The sequence below is a fragment of the Hemisphaericaspora subhashii genome (assembly GCF_019202705.1).
Source record: "Hemisphaericaspora subhashii strain CBS 10753 chromosome Unknown scaffold48, whole genome shotgun sequence".
Lineage (NCBI taxonomy): Eukaryota > Fungi > Ascomycota > Pichiomycetes > Serinales > Debaryomycetaceae > Hemisphaericaspora > Hemisphaericaspora subhashii.
In genome coordinates, this window is record NW_026057298.1 from 47,131 (window position 1) to 63,859 (window position 16,729).

At 36.4% G+C, this 16,729-nt stretch overlaps 6 protein-coding genes across 6 annotated transcripts; 2 read left to right on the forward strand and 4 right to left on the reverse strand. All coding sequences in view use genetic code 12, as the record gives it.

The window, feature by feature from the left end:
- Nucleotides 1-438: 438 nt before the first annotated feature.
- Nucleotides 439-3,957, reverse strand: ZCF13 (Zcf13p; the record flags this gene model as incomplete). The annotated part of the gene is made up of 1 exon (XM_049406729.1): nucleotides 439-3,957. The coding sequence occupies one exon, from the start codon at nucleotides 3,955-3,957 to the stop codon at nucleotides 439-441; it is 3,519 nt and encodes a 1,172-aa protein (XP_049263775.1).
- A 1,378-nt stretch (nucleotides 3,958-5,335) lies between these two features.
- Nucleotides 5,336-9,085, forward strand: YBL053 (Ybl053p; the record flags this gene model as incomplete). The annotated part of the gene is made up of 1 exon (XM_049406730.1): nucleotides 5,336-9,085. The coding sequence occupies one exon, from the start codon at nucleotides 5,336-5,338 to the stop codon at nucleotides 9,083-9,085; it is 3,750 nt and encodes a 1,249-aa protein (XP_049263776.1).
- Nucleotides 9,086-9,262: 177 nt separating this feature from the next.
- J8A68_002929 (uncharacterized protein) lies at nucleotides 9,263-10,831 on the reverse strand (the record flags this gene model as incomplete). Its single annotated transcript, XM_049406731.1, has 1 exon — nucleotides 9,263-10,831. One exon carries the CDS (start codon nucleotides 10,829-10,831, stop codon nucleotides 9,263-9,265), a length of 1,569 nt encoding a protein of 522 aa, XP_049263777.1.
- Nucleotides 10,832-12,216: 1,385 nt separating this feature from the next.
- On the forward strand, nucleotides 12,217-12,927 carry FYV5 (Fyv5p; the record flags this gene model as incomplete). The annotated part of the gene is made up of 1 exon (XM_049406732.1): nucleotides 12,217-12,927. The coding sequence occupies one exon, from the start codon at nucleotides 12,217-12,219 to the stop codon at nucleotides 12,925-12,927; it is 711 nt and encodes a 236-aa protein (XP_049263778.1).
- Nucleotides 12,928-12,962: 35 nt separating this feature from the next.
- J8A68_002931 (uncharacterized protein) lies at nucleotides 12,963-14,444 on the reverse strand (the record flags this gene model as incomplete). Its single annotated transcript, XM_049406733.1, has 1 exon — nucleotides 12,963-14,444. One exon carries the CDS (start codon nucleotides 14,442-14,444, stop codon nucleotides 12,963-12,965), a length of 1,482 nt encoding a protein of 493 aa, XP_049263779.1.
- A 674-nt stretch (nucleotides 14,445-15,118) lies between these two features.
- On the reverse strand, nucleotides 15,119-16,723 carry ZCF20 (Zcf20p; the record flags this gene model as incomplete). The annotated part of the gene is made up of 1 exon (XM_049406734.1): nucleotides 15,119-16,723. One exon carries the CDS (start codon nucleotides 16,721-16,723, stop codon nucleotides 15,119-15,121), a length of 1,605 nt encoding a protein of 534 aa, XP_049263780.1.
- Nucleotides 16,724-16,729: the final 6 nt, after the last annotated feature.

Here is a 16,729-nt window from a genome sequence, read left to right on the forward strand (position 1 = left end):
TGCTCTCACTAGTTGCGTTGTGATAACCGCTACATAAAATATGGTATGCGCATTATTCGGTATTATGTGATGAGTCTTAGCCTGGTTGATGGCATTGGGTTTAATAAGCCTTGTCTAGGTTACCTGGTGTGAGCTCGGGTCTAAAGGGTCGATATCCGATATTGACAAGGGCTAGGGGAACAATTGCTCTGATGTAAAAAAACACAGAGTATAGAGAAGGTAGAGGGTGAAATATGTCCAACACAAGCCAGTTAATCAAATCTATGTTAGAGATAGTGGCAGGGAGACTCATGATCGATGTTCCCCTGTATAATAGTTTGGTTACTTTTGGGATAAACCCCAGAAAAACTGTAGAGTCCATACTCATATTAAATAATACATTCATTCTAATACATAGTTAATAAATTATTTTAATCTTGAAATATATAATACAAACAATTACACCTCCAAACCAATATCACCGTAAATTTCAAACAATTTCAGCAAATCAATATTTGAATCCAGCACTCCAAACATATCCTCATCCAAATTATTCAAATTACTAAAAATCTTATCATCATTATCATCATCAAGTATTCCTATACTTGGGAAATTATTCAAACCAGAACTCGAACTGGCCCCCGACGCAGACGGCGTGAAGTTATTCATATATTTACTAATCTCCGGTCTCAAATTATCCGTCAGTTGTTGTTGTTGCTGTTGTTGTTTTTTATCTCCAGCAGAAGCAGCATCATTTCTTCGCTTTTGTCGCAATTTTAATTGTTCATCCTTGGCACTCCTAAACTCCCCACAGAGACGACATAAATGTTGTAATTCCGCCACCGTGAAGAATTCAATCATATTTGTACCATGATGAAAGAATCGATGATCATGTACTGCTTTTTCAAAAAACGCATCCGGGTTCTCAACACATTGTTTAAGAATAATGTAGGTGATTGTATATAATCGATATGAATTTATATATGTTCTTGATAATTTTCGGAAATTCCCAACAAAGAGTTCTGATTCAAGTAGGACCATGGTGAATAATGAATCAATGACATCTAGGCGGGGCTTCACCCCGGGGTCTTTGAAGACTTTGAATGAAAGTTCTTTCTTTTCATGGAGGAGTCGGAAAAAGAATGAAGTTAGGAATGAAAGTGCCTTCATCATATATCTTTCATTTTGCGATGTGAGGTAATAATCAAAGTTTTTCCCAAATAATTCCACCGAATTATCCAAGACATATGACATGATATATACCAATTGAACCACACTTTTGATATAGATTTTAAATAATTCGATCCCAGCATTCATTGATGGGGTTTTGGATTCATTATAGACGTTTTCATAATGTAGGGCAATCATATAATACATTCCGGAAAGATTGGTTCTCAATTGGACAAAAAGACTATATTTCGCCACCTTGACACACATTTCACGATGTTCTTTACTACTTATATCAAACCCATCACTCCCCTGAGGAACTTTTGCCGGTTTACAAATCACATCCTTAAAGAAATCTTTGCCAAAAAATTCAAAAAACACCTTCTCCAATTGATTAGTCTCCATTAAAATATCCACAATCCTCGGTTTTTCTCGGACATTATTTATCTTATTCACGATATTCCTATATGATTGAGATATCATAATATACTTCTCAATAAACTCATCCATCTCCACCAGCTTCCCATTATCCTCCTCCTCCACGGGAGATTGAACATCACTTATATCCATATTCATAAGATTCAAATTCGTCCCCGTATGAATCGCGCTCACAGCATCCATACAACACAAATAATGCCAAAGTGCCCTCCAGGTCCTAATCAATGGCTCCGACCGACATATACTACTATGGGTGACATAACAGGTTGGATCCCGGTTTAAGCCAATACTCATGGCATGTCTCACAATCACCCCGAATAAAATATGCGCATCCGCCCCCGAAATCCCATGACAATCATCAGGAACAACATGACGGTAGAAATATAACATGGTTAATAATTGAACTAGTTTGAATGATGATTTGGGTCTGATTAAGGAATCCCCGCCGCCGATACAGAGATTGATTGCATTAAGGAATGTGGAGGAGTCGATTCGTTTCATGTCGTTGATAAGTCGTTGTTCATTCGGGGTGTAGGTGTTGTAGATATCGTCATTGTGAACGAGACTGAGGTATCCTAATCGCATTATAAGGAGGAGGATTCCCATGATTTGAAGGTCGTTGTCGGAGTTGATGGTGACTTGATAGAAATATTCCTGGTTAAAACTGGGGAAATGGTCTAATGGGGTATTGACTTCCATCATGAAGGTTTTTTCATCAATGATGGGGATGAAAGGATGGACATATTTGAAATATCGTGAGAAGAGGACAAACAGGTTGAGTTTATCCGGGAGGATGGATAATAGGATTCGTTCAACATATCTATAATAATCTGACTTGTCTTTTCTTCCATTATATATTGATTCAATTCCAGGTAAGATATTAATCCCATTTTGAGGACTCTTTTCTGATGTATTTATCGTATCTGAATCCTCTATTCTATTACTATTATTACTATTTTCAGACGCCGCCGCGGCAATTTCATGAGCTTGACTACCTGTCCTCGCTATCTTGTTGACAATTAGTATATCCTCCGCCATTAAATCCTTCACCGACGGTATATCCTTCTTTTTCTTCTTATTCTGACTCCTATCTGAATCCACACTAACAATCGACTGTGGTGAAGTCTTCTCGGAATCAGACCTCACCATCGGCGTCTTACCAAATGGTGAACCCTCATCATTATGACCGTTCCCATTTCCATTTCTAGAATTCTCATTCTCCCCACCCACTATTCCATTCCCATTATTATTATTTCTTGCTGCTGCTGCTGCTTGTTCAGTATGTATAAACCCGGTCATTTCTCCCGTTTTTAATAAATGAATAGTAAAATTTCTCAAAATCTTAATAAACGGATCACTCTTAGTCAATCCATTATATGACAATGTTCCATGTTGTTGCCAGATTGGACCTTCTAAATTCAATGAAAAACTGGCATTTGTGAATACATTCATTCGATCTTCGGGACTTACTTGAAGTGAAGAATTGGGTCCGAGGGGGATGGAGACTAAGGGGTGGCTATAGACTGAATCACCCCCTTGTTCGTTACTACTAGTGGTGTTGGCATTGTTGTAGGAGGATGTTGAGGTTGATACTGTCATTGATTCAGCTAGTGGAAATGCTTGTATGGGTGGGATAGGTGCAGGTATTGGAACCGGTGGTAGTGGTTGTTGTTGTTGTTGTTGTTGTTGATCGATAGGAGTGTTACCATATCTTGTTTCTGACATTGGAAATGATAAAGTACTCGATGTACTGGATGGGTGAGGGTAGAATGTACCATTATTTGAAACTGGTGATATACCAGTGGAAAGTGGTGTTGATTTATTCGAAGATGATGCTTTATTATTATTACTGATATCACCAGGGGCAGGTCTTTTAGTTGGAATATTGGTTGTTGTTGTTGCAACTGTTGGTAAAGGTAAAAGGGTATTTGTAATAATTGGTTGTGGCATAGTTTGTGATCTGAATGTTATTGGAGGGATAGATGCCATATAAGGTGAAGGCAATGTATTACGAATTAATGGTTGCGAATGTTGTTGAATTGGAGGAGGTGGTCGAGGGAAACTTGTAGGGGTTAGTGGTGGTGGTGGTGGCCCTACTGCGGGGGATACTGGTTGAGAATTTGGTTGTGGTGGAGGGGGTAACAGATATAATTTTGGTTTGGGTGGTTCATTTGTAGTAGCAGTGGATGATGAGGATGATGAACCTGTTGATGTTGATGTTCGTTTATCACTTTCATAGAAACATAAATGAGATAATGATTTCTTTATACATGCACCACAAGTTGGTTTTTGTCGATCACATTTAGCCTTTCGCTTTCTACAGATTGTACATGAAGCAGGTATCCTATTTCTTTTCTTATATGAGAATGTCATAGTAAATTATTAGTGGATTTATGATAAGTAAATAGTTATTGATATAAGACTAATAATAAGAAGAAGAAGAAGATGTAAATGATAAATTTAAAAAACTCTAAAAGTTTTTATGGAGAAAGAATCAGAGAGGATGTTTTTTTTTTGTAACAAGAATCATAATTAGGTACAAGCGACATTTTTCCCCACTAGATGTTTTTCCATTGTTTTAATAACGATTTAATAATAATACATATACAGGACAGGATTAATACAAATGCCACTTGTACATTTCCGGGTATTTACAAGATTCATATATGACTATTAACTTGTAGATAAATCTAGTCATCAAGAAAAGTGTATGTTGGATGGTTTTGTTTATGAACCAACTAAGCTATATTATTAGTTTGAAAAACTTATGAGCCCTCGGTAATTGCACCGAATAACCTTTCAAATTTGAAACATCTTCCAAAAACGCCGTGTTCAATGATCTTTGCTTTTATGTCAGACCTCATAGGCAGAAATCTAAGTGGAAGTAATTTCTCCAAATAAAAGAATTAACGCGGGGTCAAGAACAACGGAAGATAGGCTTCTTTGACTAAAAAACAAAAAGTTGACAGAAGCTATTGTAAATATACAAAGAATATTGTGTTAGAGTTAACAGTAAGACTAACCAATCTGACAATTAAAAAGATCATAATGGGATTGGGATTTTGGCATGTTTCTTCTTAATTAGGAAAGTGTGCCTAAAAAGAAATATTTTTTAATATTAAATCAATAAAATAAAAGACAATAAAAAATAATCTTTAATGCATAGAAATATTGTTTTGGCGAAGGGTCCCCCACTCGATCTCCCCCAAGAAAAACAGTTCAGTTCAACTTAACAGTTGATCCATGATACAGGTTAAACAGCTGATTGTTTTATTCAGATTTGAAGATCACAACATCTACCGATATTGCTACTAGGCACTGCTGCTGCTAAGGATCTGATAAGAATATCAGATATGCATGTGCTTTTCTTGTTGCTGTTGAAGAGTCTACGAGAAAGGAAAGAGAATGTCCTCTAAGTCCGAGCTGTCTTCTTCTGGAACCTCTCCTAAAGATTTCTAGTTCTATCAACAAGAAAATATCTATATATGAGAAGCTCGAAAGAATGATTCAAAGTAAATAAAACTGATGGGATTCTAACTGCTCGCTCTCAAATTCCCTTTCTGTGTGTCGCAATAAAATCTCAAAGACGCAAATGTTTTAAATGTGTCGCAAACTTTTATGATTTTCAACGCGTAAAAAAAAACCTTCTCGCTCTAGAAACCAACGCGTCATAATTACTTCAATACAAAAATAAAAATTCTTCAAAAATCATCAACTTCTTCTTCCTCAAACACCTCAAACAACAACCATTATGTCAGAGTCACCAATAGACATTGCCGGTGACGACTATTCTGAAATCGAAGAATTCGACGATTTCATAGAAGACGATCTTAATCAACCACCTCCAGTTTCCAACCAATCTGAACCAGAAGAAACCGAAATCGAAATCGATCGTATTCGTACCCTCACAACTACCCTAAAACCCCATGAATCACAAGCACAAAAACTTCTCAAAGCCCATATTGCAGTTTTAGTATCCGCATTAGGTGGACCTGATCATACTTCCTCCCAATCCCCTCCCCCTTACAAACTTGGTCATGATGCACTTGCATGTCTTAAAGATATCAAACGATGGATTAAAGCGGTGGATGAACGAAGAAATAATTATGAAGTTGCACTTGCGTGTGCTGAAAGTGGATTGGTTGCGAATGATATTCTTGTGATTCTTTGTCAATGGGATAAACAAATGTCCAATAAAGAAAATATAAAGAATAAAACTACGATGGAAAAGATTATGTTGACATGTCTTGAATTATTGGTATTATTGACTTGGCCGGTTGATTTTGGGAATGAGATGAGTGAACAACAGAAATTATTGTTTGTTGATCTTAAAAGGACTCATATTGTTTATAAGAAACATATATTGGGATATAATCAAGGACAAGTATTAAAAGCGGTGATTAGATTGGCATTGCCGGTGATTGCTAAATCGAGAATTGATCGAGAAGCTAGAGATAATCAGATATTGAAGTTGGTATTGTATTTAATTAGAAATATAATGGCGATTGAACCGGCAAGTGTTTCGATTCTGACTAAATCAAATAAACAAGTAGTTGCAACTAATGAATTACCTCCCGGTATAACTCAAGATGATATTTCATTAAATAATGTCCTTTCAGTATTCAAGAAGAATAAAGTCTTAATGTTATTATTAACAATGTCAGGATCAATCGGTACAGAATTCGATAAGGATATATTCGGAGAAATTTGTTTAGAATGTATTTATCTCATGGTTAAAGGATTGAAATCAGAAGATATCCTCACCATCAAAATCCCTCAACCCCAGGCACCTCAACCTCCACCATCAACCACCACTCCAGACAATGACATCACCAACCCATCCCAACCGCTCGAATCAATCACCACCACGGCAGGCCTACAACTCCAAGACCTCCTCCAAACCGAATCCACCCGCAAGAAAACCCAAACCCAACACATCTCAACCCGTCATGGAAGATTCGGATCCCTCTTATCAATCCGCAGCAATGGCTCCTCCGATGCCAATTCATACGTCGTATCAGGTCAAGAAGCACTCATAAACACCGACACAACATTAGAGAAATTGGATAGATCCAAGAAATGGAACCTGAGGAATTATTTCAAGTATGATTCTGATGAATTTGTGAAATCAAGACAAGGTGATGTGTATTTATCCAGCCAAGGCCAGGCAATATTGACGGAATTTCTTGAGCTGGTATTATCTGGAGGATGTTTTAATAATTTGATTGAGGTGATGGGGTCGAGGATGACTTCGGATGATGATAATCTTGATGAATATTCAAAAGCGAGTTATTTCTTTACTATTGCTTGGTTTTTGAATTATCAGCGGAATAGAATCGAAAGGAAAGCAGAAAGTGATTATGGATCTGTCGGGGCCGCGTTATCACAAGTGAATTTTATACTTATAATTGGATATTTTAGGGAGTCGTTTTCTAACAAAGCGTGGAATTCATTACATGTTGCCATGATTTGTTTTAGGGAACTTCTCCAAATCTCGAATTCAATCTTTGGAAAACAACACCAAGACCAAGAAGACGACAACTCTCAACAAGAAATCGATCGTGAATTAGCAGAAGGGATAATGAGGAAATTATTCTCCTTTAACGATTTCCTCAACATCCTCGTCCAAATCCCCCAAACCGCATCCAAACATTCCCCCGATTATCTCAGTGTATGCATATCCACCATTCATATCCTTCTCAAGGCGTTCGAAAGGTTTGCCAATGAAGATATCCACCTCTATATCCAATCCAAACGCAAAAAATCCCACCGTAAACGCATTGCCAACGATCTAAATCGAGACACCGACATTCGTCTTCGTGATGTCATTGAAGCAAACTCCGACGAATCCGACTCAGAATCAGCCACAACAATTCGTGAAATCACAAGAGAACGAAAACTAGATTTCAAAACCACCGAAATTCGATTCTTCCAATCCAGTATCGTGACAACCTATATTGAATTCTTATCCCGATTTGCCGATCTCCTGCACCGGGAGATCAAGATGTGTCTTGGGTATTTCCATCGATTATTCGTCATTCATAAAGATTTCACCGGGTTATATAGATTGGATTTCATGTTATTATTACCAAGATTGAGAAATCATTTACCGAGAGGTTCAGGAATCCGAATCCAAGTGGAAGAATTTATATATTATTTCATGAAACGGTTTAAAGTTGCATTAGCGAGATTTCCTAATCCGATAGAAATTTTGTTTCCCAGGTTTGAGGATGCTGGGAATAAGACCTTCCTCGCCACGGGGGAACTCTACTACCATCCTGAGAAAGAAAGCACTAGTACTCGACAACCAAAGCTTGCCAAACCATTAGAATTCGTGCGTGATAATTTCTCCCCTGATGAGAGAGTCAAGATATTAATATCAGCATTATATGCACAAGACAAACAGACTTTCCTCAATTGGATCATCTCCGAATTTGAAAGAATCATATCCATAAGAACCTTAGACTCCAATGCCATGGCAGTGATCAACCCGGGAAATGTGAACAAACTGTATATCCGTCTCTTCATAAACAATGCTAATCTCCGTCTATTACTCCTGACAATGGGGTTCGAATTACCATTCACAACATTAGAATATCCCGAATTGCCACCGCTGATTACAGTTGATAAATTTGTTGAATGGGTGGAATTGATTAAGAAGTGGACACAAGCCCAGCCGGTTGAATTTGACGATGGAAGACATCCGCTGTCATATTTACGAGTACATGAAGAATATAATGATGAGGAGTATAATAGCGGCTATGACGAAGATGACGAGGGCATTGCATTCGAAACAACAACAGGAAGTTCAGAGCGGACTCAGACCGCGGAAGAATTGGATAATTTGGAAGAATTAGAACGAAGAATATCATCATCATCAACAACATCTCATGTTGAAAAAGGAAAAGCCATCCGCAAGAAGAGATCCAAACCCGCCAATAAGGCACCCAAGGCTCCAAAACCAGCCAAGAAATCATCCGGTGCCACCCAATCCCGCCGCTCCAAATCAATCCAAAAAGCAACCGGAACCTCCACCCCTTCCTATCGTTCCTCCGAATTTGTCGGCCTTTCCGACGACGAAAGTGACGATGAAAAAGACAAAGCATTCTTCGAACGAGAAGAAAGATTGAGAAATATGTTGAACAACAATGGAGGAATCGTGAATGCGGCCCAATTGGCTGAATTTCGAAAAATGTGGGCGATGATGGAAGAGAATGATCATAATGATAGTGGAAATGGAAAGACGGGAGAAGTTGTCAGGAGTGCTATTGAACGGACTGAGTCTTTGTTTGTGAATGATGATGATGATGATAGTGATGGAGATGGAGTTGGTGAAGGGAGTGAGAATGGTGGGGTGACATCTTCGCGTACGTCTGATAATGAGGTTGAAAGTGGTGATAAAAGATTGGCTTCTCAGGTGGATGGTGATGACGAGGAAGAAGGAAGATCAACAATCAAGAGAAAGCGTTTAATTATCGACGATGATGAAGATGATGATTAGGATTGTTTTTGTTTTATATGTATAGAAAGAATTATATAGAGAATTTATTAATAATACACGTATTTTCTAAGTAATGACGAAATGATATATATCTAATGATGCTCCGGATATATCTAATAATGATCTGAATATATTTAACACTGGCTATCGCCTCTTATCGCCTCTTGCGACGCGAGATTAACCAGTTGCACAATGATTCTCTCCTTTATTCCCAATCGACTCCCTAATAGTCATATATGAGCTAATAAACATCACCAAAAACCCAAACACAACACATCCAATACTCGGCACCGCCTTCATCCACAAAAACTTCCGTCTATCTTTCGGCAACCCATTTTTATAATCCTCTTGATCCCATGATAATTTAAAATAACATAATGGAGGAATAATATATGCCATCAAACTCGCCGACGTCGCCCCAATCAATTCAAGAATCATACCTAAATTACAAGTGAATAAACTGACCGACATCGAGGAAAATACTAATATCGAAGTGATTATGAAATGTTGCCTTGAAGAGAGTTCTAATTCCGAAGCGGTAGTTTCTCCCGAGGCGGCTTTTCTGGCAAGGACGATTTCTTTTAGGACGTCTCGTACGACGAACATCTCAAGGGGGAAGGTTGTTAACATATTGAGTCCAAAACAGAATCGGGCGATGTTTATCCAATTATCATCACTTTTGAAATTATTCAAGACGTTCCCCTTGGTGTTGTCGCCGAAATTGATGAGGCCATTTATACCCATTATTAAACAGAATATCATGGATATTATACATGATATATGAGTTAATTTGGCGAATTTCCCCATGGAAGCGTTTTTCATGGAGTTGTAGATAAACATGGTATTATGATGACATACTAATGCGAAAGATATGACTGAGATTCCTTGAAAGATATCGAAGTTGACGGTCCATTCCGGTAAGGTGAGTGGTGCTTTTAGATCTTTGGAAACAAAGGGGGCTCTTACTATTGTGAGGACAACAATGATGAACATTCCGACCAAGGCGAATCCTGAAGCTTTTGCTAATTTGGAGATGTCTCGGTTTAGGGATAATGGATATGAAATACAGGTGGTGAATAAGATGATGATTGTATTTCTATAGAATAACCAACCTAATGGAGTACCTGGTTCTGTAATTGAAGCTGGTATGAATGCTTTTAGGACATGAGGGATAGTATCTCCAATAATGACACAGAATGCCATACAACCTCCATAAGCAAATGAACAAATTGAACATAATAAGACGATTTTCCCCCATATACCAAAACAATAATGGACCGAATCTTGATAAGATTTAGTTTGACTAAGGATTGAATTACGGACAATTAATCGTAATGTCCAATCTATAAGTAATGTTAATAACAACATTACTATAATACCTCCTACAAGTCCACTATTTCTGAATGCATAGGGTTGACCAATTATACCTGCTCCTAAGATTGAATTTGCCATATTCATAAATGCCATTTTCATACTTGATCCACCAGTTTCTTCTTCTTCCTCTTCTGCTTCAACTGGTACTTCTCCTTCTAATTCATAATCAAATGAATCTAATGTTCGTAATTCGAATTCTTCATGATTTGGTGTATTTCCATTTAATGCTGCTTGTTGTTCTTCATCTCTTCTATTATGATCATAAGCTGAATAAGTGGGTGGAGGTGTAGATACTGTTTCTACTAATGGTGGCCCTTCTTCTTGAGATATAGGAATATATTGTTTATTAGTTTTTGATTGTTTAATTGCCATACTGAATTCATATATAATATCTGGTAGTCTTTAAGGATGTGTGTAATAAGGGGTTAATGTAATAATTACTATAGTAATGTTCTATGCATAGACGGTGTTAGGTATATATGTTATAGAAGTCTAATAGTAATCTAATAATGTTTTGTTTGTAGTTAATGAAACTATAATGAAATTATGTTATACGGTTGGTTATGTTGTTGACTTTATAAAATATTATTTTTTCAATTGATTCATTTTCTTATCAAACAATTAAATTTATTATTATTATTGTTCTACTTCTTCTTTCTATTCTATTCCTATTCTACTGTATTCAATTAATAGATGGATTGCAACTAAAATGTGTATGTATATATCTATGTATATAGATATATACAGATTACTTCAAAATCATATAACTTAACATAAAGGTGTATGTATTTATGTATCCATCTGGTAAGTATATATTTATAAACTACTACTATACCAACATTACTACAGATAAAGGGAAACCCACCTTTTCATCACATATTAATTATGATAATGATGATGATGATGATTATTATTACCAAAGTGGAAGAAGTGATGAGATAACATATTTCTAAATAGCCTCTATTTTACTTACAACCAATTAATTATCCATCTTTGGTAGAAAGTCTTACGGAAGTGCTTAGGACTTTGTTTGGCCCAACAATGTCTGTTGTTCTTATGTCACATACATATCCATTAAACACAAAGAGAATTCCTTTTTCATTCAGATTCCTTTTCTTATGTACGGTTTATCGTACAACTACGGCTGTCGATTGAATGTCGTCTGTAAAGTTAAGGATAATCAACCAAATTACTTACAGTACGTTAGAAACTGTAAGCGCTACCAATGGCTATGACTTAGGTGGTCCAGTCTGGCTTCCAGTTGGACTCTCTTGAGAACCATTGATATCCAAATACAATAAGGAAGTTATAGAAGATGCACCATCCCTTACCATTTGAGATGAAGAAACTATACACTGACAAGTAATAATTAGTTTTGAAAGCGGATCAACTTGGTTACTGTAACTCTACTTAAACCGCCCTGATATTATACAAGTTTATAATAACAGTTAGTTCCTATTGTACAAAGAGGCTTTATACGAGCATGGAATGATAATAAATATACGTATACATAGATTTCTTATCATTAAATATGAAACGGTTTTGCTTTATAGGTTGTTTTATTTCGAATTTTAATTTTTTTTTATTTTTGCAACTTTAATTACTGCATCAATCAATCAACAGCAGCAGCAGCATCTCATCACTCACTAACAAAATATTTTTTTAGTTCAATTTATTAATCAAAATATGATTTTCATTTATTCTCTTTCATTTCAACCACCACATATAAATAATATTAATAGAATAATAGACTTAACATGGCACCAACACCAGAAGGAAGAGGATCAAGCAGAGGAAGAGGCGGTTTCAGAGGAGGAAGAGGTGGCTCCAGAGGCAGCTCTAGAGGAGGAAGCAGGGGCACTTTCAGAGGAGGAAGAGGAGGAAGCAGAGGTGGTTTCAGAGGAGGAAGAGGAGGAAGCAGAGGTGGATCCAGGGGCAGAGGAGGAGCAGTTAAGAAATACATGCATACCCGTGAAAACAAAACTGCAGAAATCAAAAAAGCATTAACTCATCGTGCAAGATTAAGAAAGAATTATTTTAAATTATTGGAAAAAGAAGGATTACCTGAACGAGAAGAACCCGAGACTATTGATGACGAAGATGTGTCTGATGATGAAGAAGAGCAGGAAAGGAGGCTGGGTGACGAAGAAGATCATGAACTGAGGGAGGATGACGACGAAGAAGCTGAAGTCGAAGAAGAAGAAGAACCCAGAGAAAAGGAAAGGAGAAAGGAACAACCAAGAAAACAACTTACATTTGCTGAACGTACTGAACTTATAAAACAACGAAAACAACAACAACATAAAGAAAAACTCGAAATGGTTCAACAACGTCTTTCATCAATTCAAAAGAATACTCAAAGACGAGAGTTATCAAAATTACGATTTGCAAAACATACTAAATCAGGTCAACCATTAATGGGACCTCGTATAAATAATTTATTAGAAAAGATTAAAAAGGATAGTTAGACTATTTGTATTCTATATATATATGTACATGATTTTTATAATCTAAGTATACGTTTTCTGGCATTACGTATTGCCAATACGAAATCATATATGTATAACATACTTATTCTTCTTTGATATTGCCACCATACTTTCACCAATTCAACTGATTTCATAATTGAAAACCCTGTAGGCTGATACTTCTCCTTAATCAATTCTTGATCTTCCTCATAAACACATCTAGCACAATAATTGGCCATAATCATAAATGTCCTTTCTGGACCTAAATGACTCTGTAAATTCTCATCCAAATTCCTCGTCAAATCATTCGTTTTTAAAATCAATAAAACCATTCTAGGCATTGAACTTAAAATATACATTAAATCTTCAATTATTTTACTATCGGAATTAATTTGAAATTGAATATCCAAAATCTCTCGTTCACTTCTTCTAGTTCTAATATCATAATTCAAAGCATTATCAGGGGCTCTACCAGTAATTGCACTCATAAAGATCCTGAACTTTTGTTCTCCTTCAATTCCAGCAAATTTATATGCATATTCTTTCATCTTGGGTATATCATTATCTATAACAGCCAACCAGAAATGACTATAGTCTCGTTTCATCTGAAGGGGGATATCACGATATAATCCATGATCATACAAGACAATCTCGAAATTATGTCCTCCATTTCCAGTACTGTTTTCGATATGTCTGATTGCCAAGTTCCCACCATGGGGGTCACAATGTAATGCCACTCCAGGAGTAAAGATCATATTGTTAAAGATATGGGAAAGACAAGATGAGACTTCAGAAGTATCAATACCATGTTGTCTCATATATTCCAAATTATCCAACCTCGCTCCGGCAACATATTCCATAATCAATATCCTCGGTTGGGAATAAACCACCCTTGGGATCCTCAATGCTGTCTCCCGTTTAAAATCCTTAAAGTATTCCCGTGTCTTTCTCGCATTCTCCCCCTCCTTCGTGAAATCAAGTTCTACAAATATAGAATTCTGCATTTCATCACCTAGCCAAGTCAAAGGATATTCCGGAAAGACCAAATACATCAAATCAAACACCATTTTAGTTAACTTCACATCAATAGGAACAAATTCTTTCAAACTAGGATGTTGAACCTTCACGGCAACTTTTTCCCCCAGATCTTTCAATCTCGCAATATGCACCTGAGCCAAACTAGCAACTCCAACCGGTTCCAATTCAAACTCCTCAAATAAATCATCCATCCCTATCCCCAAATCCGCCCTAAACATCTTATCTATCTCTTCCAAACTACTTCTCGGACATTGATCCTGCAATGGAATCATCGTGTCCGTCCATTCAGGCGGCAACAAATACGTCAAGGCAGTAATATGTTGTCCTAATTTAATATAGATCCCTCCATTCTTTTCTAATGCCTTCAATGTGATTTCAGCAGCTCGTTTATGGGTTTTGTTTAGGGCATCATTACGTTCTTCTGGCGTGGGGAAGGTGGTGCCTAAGGTTTCTTTATATAATGCAAAACATCGGATCATGGCCACGGTGACGATTCGGGTACGGTCTAAGGTGAGGATGGTGTGTTTGAAGGTGTCGTTGGTGTAGTAGAGAAGGGTGGAGCCTAGACCGAGGACTAGTCCTATTTTGAAGAGGGTGGATGATTTGGTTGATTTGGATGATTTGGTTTTAGGAGTGGGTTTGTTGGGGATGATTGTAGTCGTGGTTGTGGTGGTGGATAGATATCTTTTGGTTGCATAAAATGATGGTTTTGGGAATAACTGGGGTTTGAATAATAGGGTACGAATAGTAGGTAGTCTACTAGTATTAATAGTAGATCTCCGGAGTAAGATACTACTGGTAAACATCCTTTCCTTTAAGATACGTCTAGTAAAGTAAGTAAGTAATAATAAATATAATATAAAATGAACTTTGAAAAAGTTTTGTTGAAATAAAAATGTGAATATTGAAAACTGAAAATCAATGTGAAGAAGAATGCCAACAAAATTTTTTATCACAAAATTGAAAAGACACTCAACAACAGATAATTATTAATCGAAAGATTTTATTTAAATATTTTTTTTTGGTTACTCATGTGAGAGTTACAAATGATTGCAAAATATTCACTACCTTTATTAATAAATACATAATCCCATTAAAACATAAACTACAAATCTAATCTCACTCTATATATATACCTAAACTACCACTCTCATCACTGGAAATATTGCTCAACCCCACCAACTCCACCACTTCTCATAAATCCATTATTTCCACTTATCTGATCTAACCAATCAAGATCAAAATCATTCAAGTCATTAAATTGATTAGATAAATCACCAAAAATACTATCTAAATCATTATTAAACCCACTTCCATTCTCAACCATATTCATTTGAGGTTGTTGCTGTTGTTGTACCATTGCCATTGGCTGAGATAATACCTGTGGTGGTGGTCTAATATCAATTGATCCCATTCTGTTTGCCCCAGGCATACCTATCGGAGTCGAAGGAGCAAATGATATTGGAGTAGTACCAGTACTTGTTGTTGGAACATACATATTATTACCTGGAGGAAGGGCGGGAAGTATACTTCTAGATGTATTTGCATTCACGATTGGTGTTGCTGGACTATTATTCTCTGAAGCTCTTCTAAAATGCTCTCCACCTCTGATATTACTCTCAATTGGATTACTATACAGTGACATTGTTCTTGATAGGTTATTATGATCAAATGGACATTTTCTCTTCTTGGTAGCATTGGGTTTATCTGAGCGTGGACTACCTCCACCACCATTCATAACTTCCTCTTCACTCATTGGAGTAGTGATATGTGATATCGGACATGCAGAGACTTTCTTCGTAGTTGAAGTTGTGGTTGTGTTTCTCACTCTGGCTTGATCAATAGATTCAACTTTTATAACCGGACATTCCAACCCTGACTTGCCAACCCCATTGAATTCTGGAATACCAGCATGTAATTTCGCATAATTAAATTTCCCAATCTTATCAGAACTTATAAAAGTTAAATAAAATTTCCATAATTTTGATAATTTAAAAATCCGATCTTTATTCTTCATAATTTTTTCAAGTTTATTAATCGTGATTGTAATCTCTTCAACCACGATTTTATTCATATATTCAACTGGTGTCTTCAATCCAAACTCAGTCCCAATCCTTTCTGGACAATGTTTTCTAAATGTTGCTTCTTGAATCAATCCGGCTTCATCATCACATTTGATCCGAGTAATTAGACCAATTATAAATTGGATTGATCGAGTAAGGAGTTCAATAATTGCAGATAACAAATATTCCCACTGGCTAGATCCATTATCATCATCAACCAATTCATGAAATTGTTTAATCATCATATATAAATTCGTAAATATCTCAGGAATTATATTCTCAATCATATCCAAATCAACATTTTCTTCCAGTTGCAATAATAATAAATATCTCATAAAATATCGGAAATAATTCAACATTAACAAAATCTCCAATTTCCAAGTCTGGTTATTAATTCGTTCTAATCCAGAATCATTTATCCAAGTGTTTGCTTGTTTGATTAATGATTGTAATATATCTACCGTTAATGAATTGGGTTTGATTATACCTGAATATAAATTCCTCGAGATTCTGGCAATTAGATAATGGACATGAAACATGATAATTAATTCTTCACTATAGTTGATCCTACTCACATATTGTAAATGAGATTTCAATCCATCAACTTCATCAATCTTTTCATATAATCTAGTTAATAATCCCAGTAATTTCTTATTATTGTTAGCCCCGTGGTGGTGGTGATATAAATCAGGCATGAATTG